Source organism: Oncorhynchus gorbuscha, linkage group LG11 (assembly GCF_021184085.1).
Source record: "Oncorhynchus gorbuscha isolate QuinsamMale2020 ecotype Even-year linkage group LG11, OgorEven_v1.0, whole genome shotgun sequence".
NCBI classification, from domain to species: domain Eukaryota; kingdom Metazoa; phylum Chordata; class Actinopteri; order Salmoniformes; family Salmonidae; genus Oncorhynchus; species Oncorhynchus gorbuscha.
The window spans coordinates 66,713,518-66,738,341 of NC_060183.1; the positions used below are offsets into that span (position 1 = coordinate 66,713,518).

Here is a 24,824-nt window from a genome sequence, read left to right on the forward strand (position 1 = left end):
GCTACAGAGGGTGGTACACTCAGCCAAACGCACCATTGGGTGCACACACTGTCTGCCCTCCAGGACACTTACAATACCAGGTATCGCAAGAAGGTCAAGAATATCATCAGGGACCCGAGCCACCCAAGCCATGGCCTGTTCTCCCTGCTTCCATCACTCAGACACAGGCAGTACAGGAGCATCATGGCAAGAACTGTAAGACTGGCCAATAGCTTCTACCTCCAGACCATCAGACTGTTGAATAACCACAACTAGTCAGCAACCTGCTCCCACTGTCTCCCTCCTGCCGCCTCCCTGGTGCTCCCCCCCTGCTTCCACCACAATGGAAATGTATCATTGCCACAGTTGTTAATATGTCCTGCATTTTTGGAGCTCAGAGCTCAAGAATTACACTGTACCCTGTAATACATCTGTAACCCTGTACATTTGACTATTAAACGCTCTAATCTTTAATCTAAACATACATACAAACCTACACAGTACACACTCAGATACACACACTCTCTCTCTCTCTTTCTTGCCCCACCATTCCTCCAACACAACATCATTTTAAAGGCTCAATATGAGGTGCAAAAAAACCTGTTAACCTGCATGGATAAAAACAGAAGCAATATCTCAACACAGCACTTCATTTACACAATGTTGTTGCTCCTCTCCTTTTCTCCTCTGTATATTTCTCCCAAATAGGACCCAGGTGTGGTGTTAGCTGTAGTGGTGCCCCACAAAACAAGGTCATGAATCCTACTCTTTATAGCAGCTGTTTAGAGCACACTGGAGTTAGCCTGGGTACCAGTCTCTTTAGCTAACATTCCACTCCTTGTCATTGCCAAATAGACTAGCCTTTCGGCAATCTCAAAGTTCAAGTTCCTTTCCTAAAAACATATTTTTTTTTAAACTAGGCTCATCTTCCTGGCTGTAGTCGATCAGAAAGAATGTCTAGGCTACATTATAGCATAGCCTAACGCCTAACATTAGTTGACTATCAAATTAATTGTAAAGGGAAGTTTGATGTGGGGATAGAGTGTTATGCAGGTGAATGAGGACCCAAAAGCGACTTGGCGAAAACAGAGTCTTTAATCCAGCAAAGGAAATATGCAATACTCCTAGACAAATCGGAGCGGTAAATAAAGCATAAAAAACAATTCCACTCGTAATGACGAGAACAGACTGGAGACTCGATCATAAACTGTAGGTTGCCTCGGGAAGGCACTTGACCGTAGCAGACTCAGACACCTGCTCACCACGCAGCATCTGAGGGAAACACGACACGACAGGGCGATACAAAGACACAGCACGGTGAACAATATACAAGGATCCGACAGGACAGAAACGGAAAACAAGGGGAGAAATAGGGACTCTAATCAGGGAAAAGATAGGGAACAGGAGTGGAAAGACTAAATGATTGATTAGGGGAATAGGAACAGCTGGGAGCAGGAACGGAACGATAGAGAGAAGAGAGAGAGGGAGGGAGAGAGAAAAAAGGAACGAACCTAAAAAGACCAGCAGGGGGAAAACGAACAGAAGGAAAAGCAAAATGACAAGACAATATAAGACAAAACATGACAGTACCCCCCACTCACCGAGCGCCTCCTGGCGCACTCGAGGAGGAATCCTGGCGGCAACGGAGGAAATCATCAATCAGTGAACGGTCCAGCACGTCCCGAGACGGAACCCAACTCCTCTCCTCAGGACCGTAACCCTCCCAATCCACTAAGTATTGGTGACCCCGTCCCCGAGAACGCATGTCCATGATCCTACGTACCTTGTAAATAGGTGCGCTCTCGACAAGGACGGGAGGGGGAGGGAAGACGAACGGGGTGCGAAGAAAGGGCTTGACACAGGAGACATGGAAGACAGGATGGACGCGACGAAGATGTCGCGGAAGAAGCAGTCGCACAGCGACAGGATTGACGACCTGGGAGACACGGAACGGACCAATGAACCGCGGAGTCAACTTACGAGAAGCTGTCGTAAGAGGAAGGTTGCGAGTGGAAAGCCACACTCTCTGGCCGCAACAATACCTTGGACTCTAATCCTACGTTTATTGGCGGCTCTCACAGTCTGTGCCCTGTAACGGCAAAGTGCAGACCTCACCCTCCTCCAGGTGCGCTCACAACGTTGGACAAACGCTTGAGCGGAGGGAACGCTGGACTCGGCAAGCTGGGATGAGAACAGAGGAGGCTGGTAACCCAGACTACTCTGAAACGGAGATAACCCGGTAGCAGACGAAGGAAGCGAGTTGTGAGCGTATTCTGCCCAGGGGAGCTGTTCTGCCCAAGACGCAGGGTTTCTGAAAGAAAGGCTGCGTAGTATGCGACCAATCGTCTGATTGGCCCTCTCTGCTTGACCGTTAGACTGGGGATGAAACCCGGAAGAGAGACTGACGGACGCACCAATCAAACGATAGAACTCCCTCCAAAACTGTGACGTGAATTGCGGGCCTCTGTCTGAAACGGCGTCTAACGGGAGGCCATGAATTCTGAACACATTCTCGATGATGATTTGTGCCGTCTCCTTAGCGGAAGGAAGTTTAGCGAGGGAATGAAATGTGCCGCCTTAGAGAACCTATCGACAACCGTAAGAATCACAGTCTTCCCCGCAGACAAAGGCAGACCGGTAATGAAGTCTAGGGTGATGTGAGACCATGGTCGAGAAGGAATGGGAAGCGGTCTGAGACGACCGGCAGGAGGAGAGTTACCTGACTTAGTCTGCGCGCAGTCCGAACAAGCAGCCACGAAACGGCGCGTGTCACGCTCCTGAGTCGGCCACCAAAAGCGCTGGCGAATAGAAGCAAGAGTGCCTCGAACGCCGGGATGACCAGCTAACTTGGCAGAGTGAGCCCACTGAAGAACAGCCAGACGAGTAGAAACAGGAACGAAAAGAAGGTTACTAGGACAAGCGCGCGGCGACGCAGTGTGCGTGAGTGCTTGCTTAACCTGTCTTTCAATTCCCCAGACTGTCAACCCGACAACACGCCCATAAGGAAGAATCCCCTCGGGATCAGTAGAAGCCACAGAAGAACTAAAAAGACGGGATAAGGCTTGGTGTTCTTGCTACCCGGACGGTAAGAAATCACAAACTCGAAACGAGCGAAAAACAACGCCCAACGAGCTTGACGAGCATTAAGTCGTTTGGCAGAACGGATGTACTCAAGGTTCTTATGGTCTGTCCAAACGACAAAAGGAACGGTCGCCCCCTCCAACCACTGTCGCCATTCGCCTAGGGCTAAGCGGATGGCGAGCAGTTCGCGGTTACCCACATCATAGTTGCGTTCAGATGGCGACAGGCGATGAGAAAAATAAGCGCAAGGATGAACCTTATCGTCAGACTGGAAGCGCTGGGGTAGAATGGCTCCCACGCCTACCTCTGAAGCGTCAACCTCGACAATGAATTGTCTAGTGACGTCAGGAGTAACGAGGATAGGAGCAGACGTAAAACGTTCTTTTAGAAGATCAAAAGCTCCCTGGGCGGAACCGGACCACTTAAAACACGTCTTGACAGAAGTAAGAGCTGTGAGAGGGGCAGCAACTTGACCGAAATTACGAATGAAACGCCGATAGAAATTAACGAAACCTAGAAAGCGCTGCAACTCGACACGTGACCTTGGAACGGGCCACTCACTGACAGCTTGGACCTTAGCGGAATCCATCTGAATGCCTTCAGCGGAAATAACGGAACCGAGAAAAGTAACGGAGGAGACATGAAAAGAGCACTTCTCAGCCTTCACGTAGAGACAATTCTCTAAAAGGCGCTGGAGAACACGTCGAACGTGCTGAACATGAATCTCGAGTGACGGTGAAAAAAAAATCAGGATATCGTCAAGGTAGACAAAAACAAAGATGTTCAGCATGTCTCTCAGAACATCATTAACTAATGCCTGAAAAACAGCTGGCGCATTGGCGAGACCAAACGGCAGAACCCGGTACTCAAAATGCCCTAACGGAGTGTTAAACGCCGTTTTCCACTCGTCCCCCTCTCTGATGCGCACGAGATGGTAAGCGTTACGAAGGTCCAACTTAGTAAAGCACCTGGCTCCCTGCAGAATCTCGAAGGCTGATGACATAAGGGGAAGCGGATAACGATTCTTAACCGTTATGTCATTCAGCCCTCGATAATCCACGCAGGGGCGCAGAGTACCGTCCTTTTTCTTAACAAAAAAAAACCCCGCCCCGGCCGGAGAGGAAGAAGGCACTATGGTACCGGCGTCAAGAGACACAGACAAATAATCCTCGAGAGCCTTACGTTCGGGAGCCGACAGAGAGTATAGTCTACCCCGAGGAGGAGTGGTCCCCGGAAGGAGATCAATACTACAATCATACGACCGGTGAGGAGGAAGGGAGTTGGCTCGGGACCGACTGAAGACCGTGCGCAGATCATGATATTCCTCCGGCACTCCTGTCAAATCGCCAGGTTCCTCCTGAGAAGTGGGGACAGAAGAAACGGGAGGGATGGCAGACATTAAACACTTCACATGACAAGAAACGTTCCAGGATAGGATAGAATTACTAGACCAATTAATAGAAGGATTATGACATACTAGCCAGGGATGACCCAAAACAACAGGTGTAAAAGGTGAACGAAAAATCAAAAAAGAAATAGTCTCACTGTGGTTACCAGATACTGTGAGGGTTAAAGGTAGTGTCTCAAATCGGATACTGGGAAGATGACTACCATCTAAGGCGAACATGGGCGTAGGCTTGTCTAACTGTCTGAAAGGAATGTCATGTTTCCGAGCCCATGCTTCGTCCATGAAACAACCCTCAGCCCCAGAGTCTATCAAGGCACTGCATGTAGCACCCGAACCGGTCCAGCGTAGATGGACCGACATAGTAGTACAGGATCTAGATGGAGAGACCTGAGTAGTAGCGCTCACCAGTAGCCCTCCGCTTACTGATGAGCTCTGGCTTTACTGGACATGAATTGACAAAATGTCCAGCAAGTCCGCAATAGAGGCACAGGCGGTTGGTGATCCTCCGTTCCCTCTCCTTAGTCGAGATGCGAATACCTCCCAGCTGCATGGGCTCAGTCTCTGAGCCAGAGGAGGGAGATGGTTGCGATGCGGAGCAGGGAAACACCGTTGACGCGAGCTCTCTTCCACGAGCTTGGTGACGAAGATCTACCCGTCGTTCTATGCGGATGGCGAGAGCAATCAAAGAGTCCACACTGGAAAGAACCTCCCGGGAGAGAATCTCATCTTTAACCACTGCGTGGAGTCCCTCCAGAAAACGAGCGAGCAGCGCCGGCTCGTTCCAGTCACTAGAGGCAGCAAGAGTGCGAAACTCTATAGAGTAATCCGTTATGGATCGATCACCTTGGCATAGGGAAGCCAGGGCCCTAGAAGCCTCCCTACCAAAAACTGAATGGTCAAAAACCCGAATCATCTCCTCTTTAAAGTTCTGGTAATTGTTAGAACAATCAGCCCTTGCCTCCCAGATAGCTGTGCCCCACTCTCGAGCCCGGCCAGTAAGGAGTGATATGACGTAAGCAACCCGAGCTCTCTCTCTAGAGTATGTGTTGGGTTGGAGAGAGAACACAATATCACACTGGGTGAGAAAGGAGCGGCACTCCGTGGGCTGCCCGGAGTAACAAGGTGGGTTATTAACCCTAGGTTCCGGAGGCTCGGCAGACCAGGAAGTAACAGGTGGCACGAGACGAAGACTCTGGAACTGTCCAGAGAGGTCGGAAACCTGAGCGGCCAGGTTCTCCACGGCATGACGAGCAGCAGACAATTCCTGCTCGTGTCTGCCGAGCATGGCTCCTTGGATCTCGACGGCAGTGTTACGAGCGTCTGTAGTCGCTGGGTCCATTCTTTGGTCGGATCCTTCTGTTATGCAGGTGAATGAGGACCCAAAAGCGACTTGGCGAAAACAGAGTCTTTAATCCAGCAAAGGAAATATGCAATACTCCTAGACAAATCGGAGCGGTAAATAAAGCATAAAAAACAATTCCACTCGTAATGACGAGAACAGACTGGAGACTCGATCATAAACTGTAGGTTGCCTCGGGAAGGCACTTGACCGTAGCAGACTCAGACACCTGCTCACCACGCAGCATCTGAGGGAAACACGACACGACAGGGCGATACAAAGACACAGCACGGTGAACAATATACAAGGATCCGACAGGACAGAAACGGAAAACAAGGGGAGAAATAGGGACTCTAATCAGGGGAAAAGATAGGGAACAGGAGTGGAAAGACTAAATGATTGATTAGGGGAATAGGAACAGCTGGGAGCAGGAACGGAACGATAGAGAGAAGAGAGAGAGGGAGGGAGAGAGAAAAAAGGGAACGAACCTAAAAAGACCAGCAGGGGGAAAACGAACAGAAGGAAAAGCAAAATGACAAGACAATATAAGACAAAACATGACATAGAGAGACAGCTGCAGCATTACTAGAGACGTTGGTTATGTCATGATTATCCCAGCATTGTGCCTTATTCCAGAGGAAGAGTTGCACTGGATTTATTTTTCTAAACTGCCCCATGTAATTATTATTATTTTTCATTCAAATGAGTCTGGTGGTTTTTATTCTAGGCATGAAGATAGATCAACGTCTAGACGATAAAAGGCTACAATGACCACGAGTACTGGTCTGCCAAATGTAGGCTATAGGTGTCCCCATAGGTTTAATTTTTTATTTTATTTTATTTTTTATCTGTTATTTTCCCAGGTAAGTTGACTGAGAACATGTTCTCATTTGCAGCAACGACCTGGGGAATAGTTACAGGGGAGAGGAGGGGGATTAATGAGCCAATTGTAAACTGGGGATTATTAGGTGACCATGATGGTTTGACGGCCAGATTGGGAATTTAACCAGGACACCGGGGTTAACACCCCTACTCTTACGATAAGTACCATGGGATCTTTAATGTCTCTTTAATGACCTCAGAGAGTCAGGACACCCGTTTAACGTCCATCCGAAAGACGGATATATAATATTTAAATTGAGGAAGTGTTTATCATTATTTTAGCTATCCACGGTAGATGTCCTTCCTAATGAAAAGGCCCCCCATCCTGCTAATGTGAGCTGCTGGGAAGCGTACTTGCACTTGATATGCATTTATGGAGGAAAAAGTGAACTTGCCATTTTCAAAAATGAGCTCAATGTGGAATGGAGATTCCCTGCTTTGCGATCTGTTGTATGTCAACAGCCAGGGTTTCTTTAATAAAATAGGCCTAGGCACTACACTTTTGTATTGCACATTTAATTCAACAGATGCATTAGACGATGTTCAACTACAATTCTTTGGCAAAAAATGTTTTTGCATAGCGTAGGTGGTTGTCACCTAAATGTACTGTAGAAGGCCCAATACAGTGCATTTGGAAATTATTCAGACCCCTTGTTCCTCATCAGTCTACACACAATACCCCATAATGACAAAGCGAAAACAAAGGTCTCTCCAGAGATGTTCGATCGGGTTCAAGTCTGGGCTCTGGCTGGGCCACTCAAGGACATTCAGAGAATTGTCCCAAAGCCATTTCTGAAATGTCTTGGCTGTGTACTTAGGGTCATTGTCCTGTTGGAAGGAGAACCTTCGCCCCAGTCTGAGGTCCTGTGCACTCTGGAGCAGGTTTTCATTCCCTCAATCCTGAGTAGTCTCCCAGTCCCTGCTGTTAAAAAACATCCCCACAGCATGATGCTGCCACCACCATGCTTCACCGTAGGGATGGTACCAGGTTTCCTTCAGACGTGATGCTTGGCACTCAGGCCAAAGAGTTCAATCTTGGTAACATCAGATTGAAAGGACTCTGACTATGAGAAACAAGATTCTCTTAATCTTGTTTCTCATAGTCAGAGTCCTTTAGGTGCCTCATGGCAAACTTCAAGAGGGCTGTCGTGCTATTTACTGAGGAGTGGCTTTATTCTGGCCACTCTACCATAAAGGACTGATTGGTGGAGTGCTACAGAGATGGTTGTCCTTCTGGAAGGTTCTCCAAATTCCACAGCGGACCTCTGGAGCTCTGTCAGAGTGACCATCTGGTTATTGGTCACCTCCCTGACTGGGGCCCTTCTCCCCCGATTGCTCAGTTTGGCCGGGCGGCCAAAGAGGTCTTGATGGTTCCAAACGTCTTCTATTTAAAACTTATTGGTGACTGGGGGGCAGTATTGAGTAGCTTGGATTAATAACAGTAAACTGCCTGCTACTCAGCCATAAAAGCTAGAATATGCATATAATTAGTATAGTTGGATGGGAAACAATCTGACGTTTCTAAAAATGTTTGAATGATGTCTGTGAGTATAACAGAACTCACATGGCAGGCGAAAACCTGAGAAAGTGGGAAATCTGAGGTTGGTCATTTTTCAACTCATTCCCTATTGAAGATACAATGAGATATTGGTCATCTTGCACTTCCTAAGACTTCCACTAGATGTCAACAGTTTTTAGAAGCTTGTTTGATGCTTCTACTGTGAGGTGGGGCCGAATGAGAGGGGATTGAGCCAGGTGTCTTGCAGATTGCAACGAGCTCGTGACGTGCGGTCATGTGAAAGTTAGCTTGCGTTCCATTGCTTTTCTACAGACAAACATTATTGAAGATTCATGTTAAAAACATCCTAAAGATTGATTCTACACTTAGTTTGATATGTTTCTACGACCTGTAATATAACTTTTTGGACTTTTCACGCGCGTTTGGATTTTTTTAACCAAATGCCCTAACAAAGGAAGGTATTTGGACATAAATTATGAACTTTATCGAACAAATCAAACATTTATTGTGGAACTGGGATTCCTGGGAGTGCATTCTGATGAACATCATCAAAGGTAAGTGAATATTTATAATGCTATTTCTGCCTAATGTTGACACCCCACATGGCGGATATCTCTTTGGCTGTTTTGGTCTCTGAGCGCTGTTTTGGTCTCAGATAATTGCATGGTGTGCTTTTTCCGTAAAGTTTTTTTTAAATCTGACACAGCGGATGCAGTTCACCTAAAGTTCCATGTGTAATAGTTGTATCTTTTATCAATGTTTATTATGAGTATTTCTGTGAATTGATGTGGCTCTGCAAAATCACCTCATGTTTTGGATCTACTGAACATAACACGCCAATGTAAAATGAGATTTTTGGATATAAATATGCACTTTATCGAACAAAACATACATGTATTGTGTAACATGAAGTCCTATGAGTTTCATCTGATGAAGATCATCAAAGGTTATTGATAAATTTTATCTATATTTCTGCTTTTTGTGACTCCTCTCATTGGCTGGAAAAATGGCTGAGATTTTCTGTGACTTGGTGGTGACCTAACATAATCGTTTGTGGTGCTTTCGCTGTAAAGCCTTTTTGAAATCAGACACTGCGGCTGGATTAACGAGAATTGTATCCTTAAAATGGTCTAAAATACTTGTATGCTTGAGGAATTTTAATTATGAGATTTGTCTTGTTTTGAATTTGGCGCCCTGCACTTTCACTGGCTGTTGGCGGTGTGGGACGCAACAATACCGAATATCCCAGAGAGGTTTTTAAGAATAATGGAGGCCACTGTGTTCTTGGGGACCTTCAATGCTGCAGACATTTTTTGGTACCCTTCCACAGATCTGTGCCTCGACACAATCCTGTCTCGGAGCTCTACGGACAATTCCTTCGACCTCATGGCTTGGTTTTTGCTCTGACATGCACTGTCAACTGTGGGATCTTAAAAAGACAGGTGTGTACCTTAACAAATCATGTCCAAATCATACATTTAAAACATTTCTAATAACCTGTGTTTCCTTTGTCATTATGGAGTATTGTGTGTAGATTGATGAGGAAAAAAAATATTTTATCAAATTTACAATAAAGCTGTAACGTAACAAAATGTGGAAAAAGTCTGAATACCTTCCAAATGCACTGTAGACTAGCATACTAATGATGGAATAACAGGCTAGCATATGAACCAACTTCTAACTTACACATCTCTGTCTTCTGTATATGTATACAGTACCAGTCAAAAGTTTGGATGTTTTTTTTAAATTGCACTTGAAGGAACTTTCAAAGTTCTTGAAATGTTCTGCATTGACTGACCTTGTCTTAAAGTAATGATGGACTATCATATCTCTTTGCTTATTTGAGCTGATCTTGACATAATATGGACTTGGTATTTTACCAAATAGGGCTATATTCTGTATACTACCCCTACCTTGTCACAACACAACTGATTGGCTCAAACACATTAAAAAGGAAAGAAATTCCACAAATTCACTTTTAACAAGGCTCACCTGTTAATTGAAATGCATTACAGGAGACTACCTCATTAAGCTGGTTGAGAGAATGTCAAAAGTGTGCAAAACTGTCATCAAGGCAAAGTGTGGCTACTTTGAAGAATCTCAAATATGAAATATACACTGCTCAAAAAAATAAAGGGAACACTTAAACAACACAATGTAACTCAAAGTCAATCACACTTCTGTGAAATCAAACTGTCCACTTAGGAAGCAATACTGATTTACAATACATTTCACATGCTGTTGTGCCTAATGGAATAGACAACAGGTGGAAAATATAAGCAATTAGCAGGACACCCCCAATAAAGGAGTGGTTCTGCAGGTGGGGACCACAGACCATGTTTAACACTTGTGTGTTATTTCATATGTGTTATTTCATAGTTTGGATATCTTCACTATTATTTTACAATGTAGAAAATAGTAAAAATAAAAAATAAAACCTTGAGTAGGTGTGTCCAAACTTTTGACTGGTACTGTATATAGTACCTTGCTCTTGATTGCTGGGTATAAAATAGGCTACAGCGTTCACAATGAACTGGAGGGGAAGTTTGAATGGCACAAAACGGGAATCCTCTGTTCTCCCCACGCACAATGTTTATGTTTACAAGTAAATGTATTACATCAGAATGCCCAATGATAGAATGTTTCCAATCAAATTCATGAATTAAGTTAGGAAAATATACTATCAGTCTAATTTGCATAAACATTGTGACTGGATGATAGCTATGAGGGTTATCGAATCAGGATCAAATCCTCTGATCTCCTCAAGCTCATTAATGATAGAATGTTCATATTTGAAGATTGCAGAAAGACAGTCTCTTTTGCAATGACAAGAAGAAGCAAGGAGTGGAATGCTAGCTAAATAACTCCAGGCTACACTGAAGTTATGAAAATAAGACATTTGTCCACAGGGGAATAGCTCTCTTCCCTCCTCTTTAAGCTAATTGCTTTCTGGGGCTGCTTTTATGGAGGGAGCAGCATGGAGGGAGCAGCATCTCCTAGCGTGAGATTGAACTGAGGATTACCCCCAAAGCTCAACGGAACCATGCAAAAACCTCTGGTGGCCACGCCACGCCACGATGGGAGCAGGCAGGAGAAAAGAAATGGATTACCCTCATACCAGCACTAGTCTGCTTGCTTCTGGGGATTTAATCGTAATATTTCAGAACAATTTGGTGGGTGCATGGGTGGAAGGGTGTGTGTGGGAGGGTGTGTGAAGTAGGGTGTGTGTGGGAGGATGTGTGGCCACCCCTCAGAGCCTGGATCCTCTCTAGGTTGCTTCCTAGGTTCATGCCTTTCTAGGAAGTTTTTCCTAGCCACTGTGCTTCTACATCTGCATTGCTTGCTGTTTGGGGTTTTAGGCTGGGTTTCTATATAGCACTTTGTGACATCGGCTGATGTAAAAATGGCTTTATAAATGCATTTGATTGATTGATTGTTTGTGTGCGTGTGTGTGTGTATGTGCACGCGAGTGTGTCAGGAATCAAAACACTGAATGATCTAACACCCTCCCCTCTCTCGCTCATTCATTCTCTCTCTTGCTCTCTCTCATTATCTCTCTTTCTCTCTCTCAGACTGGCAGACATGCAGCAGATAAAGGAGAATCTGACTACCCAAGTGAATAGGACTCTAGCCAATAAATTGTCTCTGGAGGAGGAGTCTGCTGATGTCTTGGTTGCCCTAGGAAACCTCACCTTCTCCCTATTGGAGCTGTCCCAGAGGAGGACCAAATCCACATCAGGAACCAACCAATTAGATCTCAGACCAACACAGGGTTACATCCAATCAGACCCCAGCCTCGCACCGGCTGCCAATCAATCAGAGGTCAGTGGCTACCGCGGTCAGGGGTAATAAGAACTCATTGTACTCCCAAGTTGATGGACTGACTGACTGACTGACTGACTGACTTATTGACTGACTGACTGAATTACTGACTGAATGTCTGAATGAATGAATGTCAGCTGTTCTCCCCTTTCCTCAGGATGTTGAGCTAAGCAACAGGACAGCTGAGCTGGCGTTTAATGTCCAGTCTAAAGATGAGCTGGTCAATAAGATCAGAGAGGAGATGGAGCCTCGCATACAGACCGCTCACAACAACATGGCTGCTGTAAAGGATATTTACAAGGTAGAGGGGGTTTTATCTGCACACCTAACATTTACATGTACCAGGAATATGACCTGGTGAAATGTTGCTGACAGCAATAAACAGTATATACTGACAAAAATAGACAATAGAATGTACACACAATCCACATACCATTCAATATCCTGTAGAGCAATGGTTCCCAAACTTTTATAGTGCCATACCCCTTCAAACATTCAACCTCCAGCTGCATACCCCCTCTAGCACCAGGGTCAGTACACTCTCAAATGTTGTTTTTGCCATGATTGTAAGCCTGCCACACACACACACTATACGTTACATTCATTAAACATAAGAATGTGTGAGTTTTTGTCACAACCCAACTCGTGGGAAGTGACAAAGAGCTCTTATAGGACCAGGTCACAAATAATAATGTAATAATTATTCATTATTTTGCTCTTTATGTAAACATCTTACATATAAAACATTATTTTCTCAACTAAAATTGTGAATAACTCACCACAGGTTAATGAGAAGGGTGTGCTTGAAAGGATGCACATAACTGTGCAATGTTGGGTTGTATGTGTAACGGCGTTCGTCTGTTGACAGAAGAGAGTCGGACCGAAATGCAGCGTGTAGGTTACTCATGACTTTAATGAAAGAATCGCGGTACATGAAATAACTGAAACTAAATACAAAAACAACAGAACGGAACGTGAAACTAATTACAGCCTATCTGGTGACTACAACACAGAGACTGGAACAAACACCCACGAAATACAAAGCGAAACTCAGGCTGCCTAAATACGGTTCCCAATCAAATCTCGCGTCTTGTGACGGCCGGCCGCCCAACAACCTGCCCGCTTGACCCTATCCCCTCCTCTCTTCTCCAGACCATTTCCGGAGACCTTCTCCCTTACCTCACCTCGCTCATCAACTCATCCCTGACCACTGGCTACGTCCCTTCCGTCTTCAAGAGAGCGAGAGTTGCACCCCTTCTGAAAAAACCTACACTCGATCCCTCCGATGTCAACAACTACAGACCAGTATCCCTTCTTTCTTTTCTCTCCAAAACTCTTGAACGTGCCGTCCTTGGCCAGCTCTCCCGCTATCTCTCTCAGAATGACCTTCTTGATCCAAATCAGTCAGGTTTCAAGACTAGTCATTCAACTGAGACTGCTCTTCTCTGTATCATGGAGGCGCTCCGCACTGCTAAAGCTAACTCTCTCTCCTCTGCTCTCATCCTTCTAGACCTATCGGCTGCCTTCGATACTGTGAACCATCAGATCCTCCTCTCCACCCTCTCCAAGTTGGGCATCTCCGGCGCGGCCCACGCTTGGATTGCGTCCTACCTGACAGGTCGCTCCTACCAGGTGGCGTGGCGAGAATCTGTCTCCTCACCACGCGCTCTCACTACTGGTGTCCCCCAGGGCTCTGTTCTAGGCCCTCTCCTATTCTCGCTATACACCAAGTCACTTGGCTCTGTCATAACCTCACATGGTCTCTCCTATCATTGCTATGCAGACGACACACAATTAATATTCTCCTTTCCCCCTTCTGATGACCAGGTGGCGAATCGCATCTCTGCATGTCTGGCAGACATATCAGTGTGGATAACGGATCACCACCTCAAGCTGAACCTCGGCAAGACGGAGCTGCTCTTCCTCCCGGGGAAGGACTGCCCGTTCCATGATCTCGCCATCACGGTTGACAACTCCATTGTGTCCTCCTCCCAGAGCGCTAAGAACCTTGGAGTGATCCTGGACAACACCCTGTCGTTCTCAACTAACATCAAGGCGGTGGCCCGTTCCTGTAGGTTCATGCTCTACAACATCCGCAGAGTACGACCCTGCCTCACACAGGAAGTGGCGCAGGTCCTAATCCAGGCACTTGTCATCTCCCGTCTGGATTACTGCAACTCGCTGTTGGCTGGGCTCCCTGCCTGTGCCATTAAACCCCTACAACTCATCCAGAATGCCGCAGCCCGTCTGGTGTTCAACCTTCCCAAGTTCTCTCACATCACCCCGCTCCTCCGCTCTCTCCACTGGCTTCCAGTTGAAGCTCGCATCCGCTACAAGACCATGGTGCTTGCCTACGGAGCTGTGAGGGGAACGGCACCTCAGTACCTCCAGGCTCTGATCAGGCCCTACACCCAAACAAGGGCACTGCGTTCATCCACCTCTGGCCTGCTCGCCTCCCTACCACTGAGGAAGTACAGTTCCCGCTCAGCCCAGTCAAAACTGTTCACTGCTCTGGCCCCCCAATGGTGGAACAAACTCCCTCACGACGCCAGGACAGCAGAGTCAATCACCACCTTCCGGAGACACCTGAAACCCCACCTCTTTAAGGAATACCTAGGATAGGATAAGTAATCCTTCTCACCCCCCCCTTTAAGATTTAGATGCACTATTGTAAAGTGACTGTTCCACTGGATGTCATAAGGTGAATGCACCAATTTGTAAGTCGCTCTGGATAAGAGCGTCTGCTAAATGACTTAAATGTAAATGTAAATGTAATACAAACCCCAATACGAAACACAACATATAAACTCATGTCACACCCTGGCCTACCCAAACATATAACAAAAACACAAAATACAATGACCAAGGCGTGAGAGAACCCCCCCTCTAAGGTACGGACTCCCGGACGCACCTCAAGAACATAGGGAGGGTCCGGGTGGGCGTCTGTCCATGGTGGCGGTTCTGGCTCGGGACGTGGACCCCACTCCATAAATGTCCTTGTTCCTCCCCTTCGCGTCCTGGGATAATCCACCCTCTCCGCCGACCATGGCCTAATATTCCTTACCCAGATCCCCACATAACTGAGGAGCAGCTTGTGACTGAGGGGCATCTCGGGACAGAGGGGCATCTCGGGACAGAGGGGCAGCTCGGGACAGAGGGGCAGCTCGGGACAGAGGGGCAGCTCGGGACAGAGGGGCAGCTCGGGACAGAGGGGCAGCTCGGGACAGAAGCAGCCCGGGACTGAGGGGAAGCTCAGTACTGAGAGGAAGCCCAGTACTGAGAGGAATCCCAGTACTGAGAGGAAGCCCAGTACTGAGAGGAAGCACAGTACTGAGAGGAAGCACAGTACTGAGAGGAAGCTCAGGCAGGTAGTAGGCTCCGGTAAATCCTGGCTGGCTGGCGGAACTGGAAGAGACTGGTTGTCTGGCAGATCTGGAAGAGACTGGTTGTCTGGGTTGTCTGGGCGGCGCTGGGCTGATTGGCGGCACTGGCGGTGCTGGGCAGACTGGGAGCACTAGCGGCGCTGGGCAGACTGGGAGCACTGGCGGCGCTGGGCAGACTGGGAGCACTGGCGGCGTTGGACAGACTGGGAGCACTGGCGGCGCTGGGCAGACTGGGAGCACTGGCGGCGCTGGGCAGACTGGGAGCACTGGCGGCGCTGGGCAGACTTGGAGCACTGGCGGCGCTGGGCAGACTGGGAGCACTGGCGGCGCTGGGCAGACTGGGAGCACTGGTGGCGCTGGGCAGACTGGGAGCACTGGCGGCGCTGGGCAGACTGGGAGCACTGGCGGCACAGGAGAGGAGAAAGGCTCTGGCAGCGCTAAACAGGCGGGAGACTCCGACAGCGCAGGAGAGGAGAAAAGCGCTGGCTGCGCTGAACAGGCGAGGCGCACTGGAGGCCTGATGCGTGGTGCTGGAACTGGTGGTACTGGATCGAGGACACGCACAGGAAGCCTGGTGCGGGGAGCTGCTACCGGAGGACTGGTGTGTGGAGGTGGCTCTGGATAGACCGGACCGTGCAGGCGCACTGGAGCTCTTGAGCATCGAGCCTGCCCAAGCTTACCTGGCTCGATGCCCACTCTAGCCCGGCCAATAGGAAGGGCTGGTATGTGACGCACCTGGCTCTGCACCCGCACTGGAAACACTGTGCGCTCCATAGCATAACACGGTGCCTGCCCGGTCTCTCTAGCCCAACGGTGAGCACAGGGAGTTTGCGCAGGTCTCCTACCTGGCATAAACATACTCCCTTCTAGCCCCCTCCCAATAATTTTTTTGGGCTGCTTTTCCGGCTTCCAACCGCGTCGCCGTGCTGCCTCCTCATACCAGCGCCTCTCCGCTTTATCCGCTTCTATTTCTTCCTTGGGACGGCGATATTCTCCAGGCTGAGCCCAGGGTCCTTTACCGTCTAATTCCTCCTCCCATGTCCAATTCTCCAAGTGGTGCAGCCTCTCCCACTGCAACTGCTCTTCACGATTAACAGGGAGAGTTGGCTCAGGTCTGAACCCTGACTCAGCCACTCTCTCTCTGCGCCCTCCCCCAATAAATAATTGGGGGTTACTTTCGGTTTTCGCTCTGCGTCGCCGTGTTTTCCTTTTTGAATCCATTCGCCTGTAGCCCTCTTCGCACTGCTGAATCGAATCCCAGGCGGACGCCTGCACTCTCTCTGGGTCGGCCGCCCACCTGTCGATTTCTTCCCACGTCGTATACTCCATGCCTCTACCTCCTTTAGCTCCTGCCAGTTTACACACTGCTCGGTCCGTGAGAGGTGGGTGTTTCTGTAACGCCGTTCGTCTGTTGAAAGAAGAGAGTCGGACCGAAATGCAGCGTGTAGGTTACTCATGACTTTAATGAAAGAATCGCGGTACATGAAATAACAGAAACTAAATACAAAAACAACAGAACGGAACGTGAAACTAATTACAGCCTATCTGTTTTTTAAATTTTTTATAAAAAATAATTTATTATCTTCAATACCATTCATTCTTTACAACTCATAATTTACACACATACACAAATAATGGTATTTTAAATAAACAAATTAAACTATACATAAACCCCAAACAAAACCTCAGGGGAGCATCTTCCCTCCCAGTCACCCTACAAAATTCCTCTCCCTATCTTCCCGTCCCTAATGTATCCTCTTACAAATCTAAATGACACCCAGCCCTAAACCCCCCTTCCACCTCTCCCGAGCAGCATGCTGCCCCCACTTCCTCTCATCCCTCTTCATTCTCCCCCTCAAATCTCCTTCCACCCTCCTCACTATCCCTTCCACCCCCCAATCTCTCCCTGTCTTCACCATGTTCTGCCTTGCTTCCCACAGCCCCCGTTTAAAGAGACTCATGAGAAGCCAGAGCAGAAACCTGTCCCTATCCGTCCCTCTCGCTCTCCCTACACCCCTCTCTAACCTGGCCCACGTCAATACAAAATCCCCCTTTACCAAACCTAACAACACCCGTGCCCTAGCCCATACTACTCCGGCAAAGGCACAGTCCCAAAAGACATGGCGCACAGTCTCCTCCCTGCCACAAGAGGATCTTAGACAGGTGGGGGATTGCACCAAATTATACCAGTACAAGATGGAACGTACCGGCAAACACTTATGAAGGCTCAACCAATTCAGGTCCTTGAGCCTGTTATCCAGACCCCGCGCCTGCACTCCCTCCCAGACCACTTCCGAGATGCCCACTACAGGCGCCGGACTCCCTGCCTTTCTGACCTCCTCGTACAGGTGCCTGTGATCTAAACCTACTCGGGCAACTTCAACCTCAGGGTGCTCACGCAGCCACTTGGCCGCATGACCAAAGTGCCACGGCAGCTGTTCCGCCCGAGGACCCGTGTTAGACCACACCATTATGCTTCTCGCCTGATACGAGAAAAACACCCGCAGGAGGTAACCGGACGGGTGTATCACTGGCTGAGCAAGTTCCGTTAACAAGAAAGAAACAAAAATTGTGTCCAGCTTGAGGGGGAAATGTGGTACCCCCCTACCTCCCTCCCCGATGGGACAGATCATGCGTGCCCTGGCGAACCACTCGCACCTGCCACTCCACATAAACTGAAACACAAGCTTCACTAGAGGCCTTCTCAGACAAGCCGGCAATGGGTAGATGTATGCCAAATACAAAAGAGACGGCAACACATCCACCTTTAGGACCAGAACTTTGCCCATAAAAGACAAATACCTAGCTTTCCACATTGCTAGCTTCCTCTGTACCACTGCGATATGCATGTTCCAGTTTAGCGTCGCTGAGCCGGAGGTCTCAAAATGGACCCCGAGAATCCTCAGGGCCCCCTCACAGAGAGAAAACCCCCCCAGGCACATCCGTTCTACCGCACCATCTTCCGAAAAACTTGACGGAAGACTTTGCATGGTTCAGAACTGCTCCCGTACTGCGTCATCTTAACACGCAGCCCACCACTTCCAGGGATCAGCAAACCTTCCACCCCTGTGTCTGTCCTAATGGCAGCCCCCAGAGGCTCCATGTACAGAACGAAGAGGAGAGCCGAGAGTGGGCACCCCTGCCTGACCCCAGACGAGAGGTCAAAAACGTCACCCAAGTGACTATTTACACTAACTCGGCACCCCGCTCCGACATATAATGTACGAATCCATCCTATAAACTTCTCCCCAAATCCTAATCGACCTAACACTCTGAATAAAAAGGATCTATTCACGCGATCGAAGGCTTTCGCCTGATCTAGCGCTGCTACCATTAAAGGAAGACCTCTATCTTCAACCCAAGCGATGGAGTCCCTGATTAACTGTAGGTTCCATCTAATAGAGCGGCCCTCTACCCCGCACGTCTAATCCTCATGAACGACGTAGGGAAGGGCTGTGCGCAACGGGTCTGCTAAAACCTTTGCAAGTAGCTTGTAATCTACACACAGCATGGTCAACGGCCACCAGTTGCCAAGGTCTGTTACTTCCCCCTTCTTATATAAAAGTGACAGCACACCAACAACCATTGATCCCCCCGGGACCCCCATCTCAAGGATGGCCTTCAAGACTTCGAGGACCACTGGACCAAGTATACCCCAAAACTTGAGTTAAAACTCAGCCGGCAGCCCATCTATCCCAGGCACCTTCCCTTTTCCCATCCTCCTAAGAGCGCTCTCAACCTCTTCTAGTGAGATCTGGGCCTCCATCACTTCTCTAATGTCCTCCGGCAACCGCCTGGACAAGTGTTCTAAAAACACATTTCCCTGCTCTACATCTATTTCCCTTTCCTTAAATAAACCTTGGAAATGATCAGTTGTCACCCTGACCATATCCTCTGGTTCTCTAACTATACTACCATTTTCTTCCCTAACACCATGCATTACCTTCCTACTCTGTCTTGCTCTAACCAACTTAAAGAACATAGCAGAACAAGTCTCATTATGTTCTAGAAAGCCACTATGCGCACGCTCAAGGAAAGCTCGAGCCTTCTGCTTCTGCAACTCCCTGAGCTGCGCCTTTAGGGTTGCGGATCTCTCCCAGTCAAACGACCCGCTGAGGTTGCCTGCCTCGTATTAGAGTTCAATTAACCTCTGGATACGATCCACCTCCCTCCTCTCCTCCTTTTTTCCCCTCTTGCAATACCCTATTATAAAAGCCCTAATCCTCACCTTAACTAATTCCCACCACTCTAACACCCCCTCGCACATGGACCGGAGGCCCTCAAGGCTCCAAAAGAAACCATAAAACCCATCAACAAAAGCCTGCTCCTCCAGCACATCCCGATCTAGCTTCCAGTACCCTCTACGAAAGAGGCAGACTGGCGACCCCACCTGCAGGAGCACCCCGTCGTGATCCGAAAAGAAAACAGGCAACAGCCGCCCAGACAACTTGGGACCTGGGTACAAAAATATAGTCGAGCCTCCGCTCAACCCCCCTCGAGTTGCGCCATGTAGGACCGTCCATTTTCGGAGTAGTGTGCAGACCACCATCTACCAGACCATGGCAAGCCATTAGCCTGGCAATGGCGCCCGCACTGCTATCCCCCCCTCTTCCTAAATCTGTATTAAAATCCTCCCCTATCACTAATTTCATATTTGTGACACACAGGGGCATCAGACAGTCCACCATCTCCCTCCTGTCTGCCACCACCTGTGGCCCATACACCACCACTAATCTAAATTTACAATCCCTTATCGTGACATCCACCCCTATAACCCTCCCCTGCATTACCACAAAATAATCCTCCACTTTTACCTCCCTGTGCCCACACAAAATCCCTACCCCCGATGAGTGCACCCCCCCAACACCCCAAACCGACTCCCCCTTGTCCCACTCCCTCTTAAACCTAATAACATCCCCTCCATCCCTCAGGTGAACCTCCTGTAAAAAACAAAAATCAAACCCCACACCCTCCAAATAACTAAAAACCGCCCTCCTCTTAACACAATCCCTTAAACCCCTTACATTTAAACTAACAAAAGTAAAATTAGACTCCATGAAAAAAATAAAAACATGTAATACACTCAAATTCTAAACCCAGACAGAAAAAAACATAAGCAGGAGACTCACCCGATGCTCCCCTGCTCCATATCTACCGGTGAGAATCCGTAATCCTGACACCCCCCCCCCCCCCCCCCCCCCCCCTCTTCCTCCATCACACCATCCCAGGATGCAGGAATAGTGTTTGGCTCCGGGGTGCCCTGCACCCTGGGTCTACCCCCACAATCCTCCCCCTCCCCAGTGTTGCAGCTGGTTTGGAAAAAGATTGGGGAGGCTGAGTCTCCAAACAAAAAACTCCCCACCTCCTCTTGTACCCAGTCCTGAGTCTTGTTATGTGTGTCCCCACCCAACAGAAGTTGAGGGCCTGGGGAAACCAGCAGCAACCCAGAGGTTTCTCCCGCCCCCATCACTCTCTTGGCCATCCCTTCCCCCTCACTGTCGGCCAATCGCCCCCTCCTCTTCATACTCTTCTTTGGTGATGGTGGCAGTGGAGAGATACCACCCTCCCCCCCGCCAGCTCCTCCACCATACCCCTCATCTCTTCCACCAGGGCACTTTCCCCCCCAGTCCACTTTCTCTTCCACCGTCTCCTTCTCCACCACTCCTCCCTCGCTTTCTTCTCTCTCATGCTCCTCCACTCGGTTGCCTTCTTCCACCGCTTTTCCTGGTTCTCCTACTCCCGTGCCTTCCGTTTCCTTCTCTCTTCCATCCGCCGCTTCTGGCTCCTCCTCCTTCCTTGTGGCCTTCCCCTCTGGACCTGAACTCTGGTCATGAGGCGTGCTTCCTTCCCCTCCTCTTCTTCCCCCATCACCCGCTCCTGCTCCCCCCCAGCCGCAGACGCATATGACCTCTGACGGGCCGGGCACCCCCTCCACAGGTGTGCTGACGAGCCACACCCATGGCACGTCTTAGGCTTGTCACGATCCCTCGCCTCATGATCCTCAGATGCACAAAATCTGCATTTTCTTGCACTGCATGAGGCGAATATGTGACCGTAGGCCATACAGCGCCTGCAAAATGGGGGCTGACGTGCATAAAACAACGTCCCCCTGTCAGCCCCTAGGAAGAACATAGCAGGAGGATGGAGGTAGCCACCATGTCCCCTTGGGTCCTCTCTGAGGAGGGCCTGGAAGCCTCTCCTCCCATTCCAAAACCCAAGGGAGTCTTTGAGGTGCCTTGCTGAGGAGACATTATCCATGTATCTCCCCAGAAAAGCCCTCACCTCTTCGTCCTTAACATAATGGTTGTAAATGTTGACAGTTACAACCCTAAAGTTATTCTTCGCCAGGCTTGTTATTTCGTAGTGGCACATCGGCCTCTCACCTCCCACCGCTCTTGCCCTTCTCAGGATATCATTGTGTTTTTCCTCTGTATATAGCGCCACGTCGTATGCTCCCTCCAACGAGTTGCCTTGGAAACAAAACACGTCCTTCACCGTCAGCTTTAGAATCCCCATCAATATTATCCTTCCAAACGATTCCCGTCCTAAAGGCTCCAACTCCTTTTCCTTCCAAGCAAACCGAATCGTGTTGGCCAGCCCAATCCCAGGGACCGACCGTGTTGATGTATTTAGCACCATCTCCGCAAGGAGAATGGCGCTCGTTCTCTTCTCTTCCAAAACAAGTGAAAACAAAAAACCAAGTGACCGCGCCTATCTGGTGAAACGACACAGATACAGGTACAATCACCCACGAAATACAAAGCGAAACTCAGGCTGCCTAAATACGGTTCCCAATCAGAGACAACGATAAGCACCTGACTCTAATTGAGAATCGCCTCAGGCAGCCAAGCCTAACAACACCCCTAATCAGACGCGATCCCAAATAATACAAACCCCAATACGAAACACAACATATAAACCCATGTCACACCCTGGCCTACCCAAACATATAACAAAAACACAAAATACAATGACCAAGGCGTGACAGTATGGGAGAGAGCCTCAGTCTTAAATAATTTTCCACAGGTATTCCACACACATATGTATTTAGTTTTCATGCTAGTGAGGGCTGAGAATGCACTCTCACATAGGTACAGCGTGATTCACCAAGGCAGGATACTCTGAGCGCAGCCCAATCCAGAAATATGCCAGTGGCTTCTGATTGAATTCAATTTTCACAGAACTGCTTGTTACAATTTCGATGAGGCTCTCTTGTTCAGATATCGGTAAGTGGACTGGATGCAGGGCATGAAAGGGATAACGAATCCAGTTGTTTGTGTCATCTGTTTCTGGAAAGTACCTGCGTAATTGCAGACCACACTCATTCAGGTGCTTCACTATCTCACATTTGACATTGTCCGTAAACTTGAGTTCATTTGCACACAAAAAATCATACAATCATGGAAAGACCTGTGTGTTGTTCTTGTTAATGCAGACAGAGAACCACTGACGGCATTGCGCGTACCCCTGCTGTAGAGTAAAAGCAGAACATTTACAGATAATAAGAAAGATTATAATAAAACATTTTACAGTACTTTTATCGTCCGTCTGAAAAATATGAATTCCTTAATTATTTATTTCAATTGTTTTATTAGAACTACAGTAGATGGTAGATGCTTCTGCGTCAAATCAGTCAGTGACCCCATAGTCAGGATGCTGTGCTGTCTGATGTGTAACTCTTGAGGTTCTGTGAGGTTCACTCCCTACTCTCTCTCTATCCCTGGTACCTCCCTCTGCAGCTGACAGCTCATGCCCAGGGGTCAAAGGTCCTGGCCCTGTCATCGGTGGTGACAGGGAAAGAAATGGAGTCAGAGGTCATCGCCCTGCGGAGAGAACTGGAAGGTGACGTTTGCAGCATGTTCTATTTCTGTTTCTTTTTCTGTTGTTTTTTATTTCAGACTTTTTGTTTCGTTTTCATATTCCCGTCACTGCAATATCAGCCCACGGAGTTATTCTAATTAAATATCAAAATGCTTAGAAAAACAAATGTAACACAAATGTAACCGTTTGTTTCTCCCTGTTAAGCTCCCCTTGCCATTTTGTGAGGGGAGGAAGAGCAGCTGTGATTGTCGGAAATAATAACAAAGCCTCAAATGCACTCTGAGTTTCACAGCCTCTAGTTCATTTCAACAATATATTCACTGTCTATAAAAAATTATAACATTTATCAAATTTAAAAGAAATCTCATCAGGGTAGTCTGAATATAAACCCTTACAAATAAAAGCATGTCAAATTTGCAGCTTCAATTGTCAAAATCTAATTTTCACGTGAAATTGAATTTTCACAAATTAAATAGTTGTTTCACATGTTGAGCCTATGTTTCACATATGAAACCATATTTTCAGATGTAGTAGTTTCTACATATGAAATTATATAAAAAGTTAACTTAACCTAGAGAAGCTAGCGTTCTGTATCCTTGATTATATTTAACACGTTAAAAGTAGCGATCTCAGATTTAGTCATTTAACTCAAGTTTACTTTTTGTAATTATTTTGTGCAAAAAAATTCATCACATTGTCTGAAAGCATTCAAAATACACTGAAAACATCCAAAATACATAATCTGTACAGCCAAAAACAGCAATATGATTTCAAAACAGATTGACTTTCAAAACAGTTTAGCAGATGTTTTAACCCGTGCAGCAAAATGCTTATGTTACTGACTCTTAACAATGCAGTAAAATGTAAAACAAGTACACAAATAAATCTACACACAATCTACACACAATACCCCATAATGACAAAGTGAAAACAGGTTTTTCCATTTTTTGGCAAAAAAAAAATGAACACAGAAATAGCTTGTTTACATAAGTGTTCAGACCCTTGAAATTTAGCTCAGCTGCATCCTGTTTCCATTAATCATCCTTGAGATGTTTCTACAACTTGATTGAAGGCCACCTGTGCTAAATTCAATTGATTGGACATGATTTGGAAAGGCACACACCTGTCTATATAAGGTCCCACAGTTGACAGTATATGTCAGAGCAAAAACCAAGCCATGAGGTCGAAGGAATTGTCCGAAGAGCTCCAAGACAGTATTGTGTCGAGGCACACATCTGTGGAAGGGCACCAAAAACTGTCTGCAGAATTGAAGGTCCCCAAGAACACAGTGGCATCCATCATTCTTAAATAGAAGAAGGTTGGAACCACCAATACTTTTCCAAGAGCTGGCCGCCTGGCCAAACTGAGCAATCGGGGGAAAAGGGCCTTGGTCAGGGAGGTGACTTTTGGGAAACTCCGCTTGGAGTTTGCTAAAAGGCACCTAATGGACTCTCAGACCTTGAGAGACAAAATGCTCTGGTCTGATGAAACCAAGATTATAGTCTTTGGCCTGAACGCCAAGCGTCACGTCTGGAGGAAACCTGGCACCGTCCCTACGTTGAAGCATGGTGGTGGCAGCATCATGCTGTG

General features: G+C 47.7%; 1 protein-coding gene across 2 annotated transcripts in view; it reads left to right on the plus strand.

Moving 5' to 3' along the window:
• Positions 1-24,824, plus strand: part of LOC124047931 (laminin subunit gamma-3-like) — a 44,440-nt gene that overhangs the window by 16,671 nt on the left and 2,945 nt on the right. For both annotated transcript variants that reach the window (XM_046368278.1, XM_046368279.1), the window contains 3 exons: positions 11,781-12,030; positions 12,188-12,331; positions 23,153-23,255. In XM_046368278.1, the coding sequence (XP_046224234.1) occupies positions 11,781-12,030; positions 12,188-12,331; positions 23,153-23,255 (497 nt within the window). The remainder of the gene's footprint in view (positions 1-11,780; positions 12,031-12,187; positions 12,332-23,152; positions 23,256-24,824) is intronic.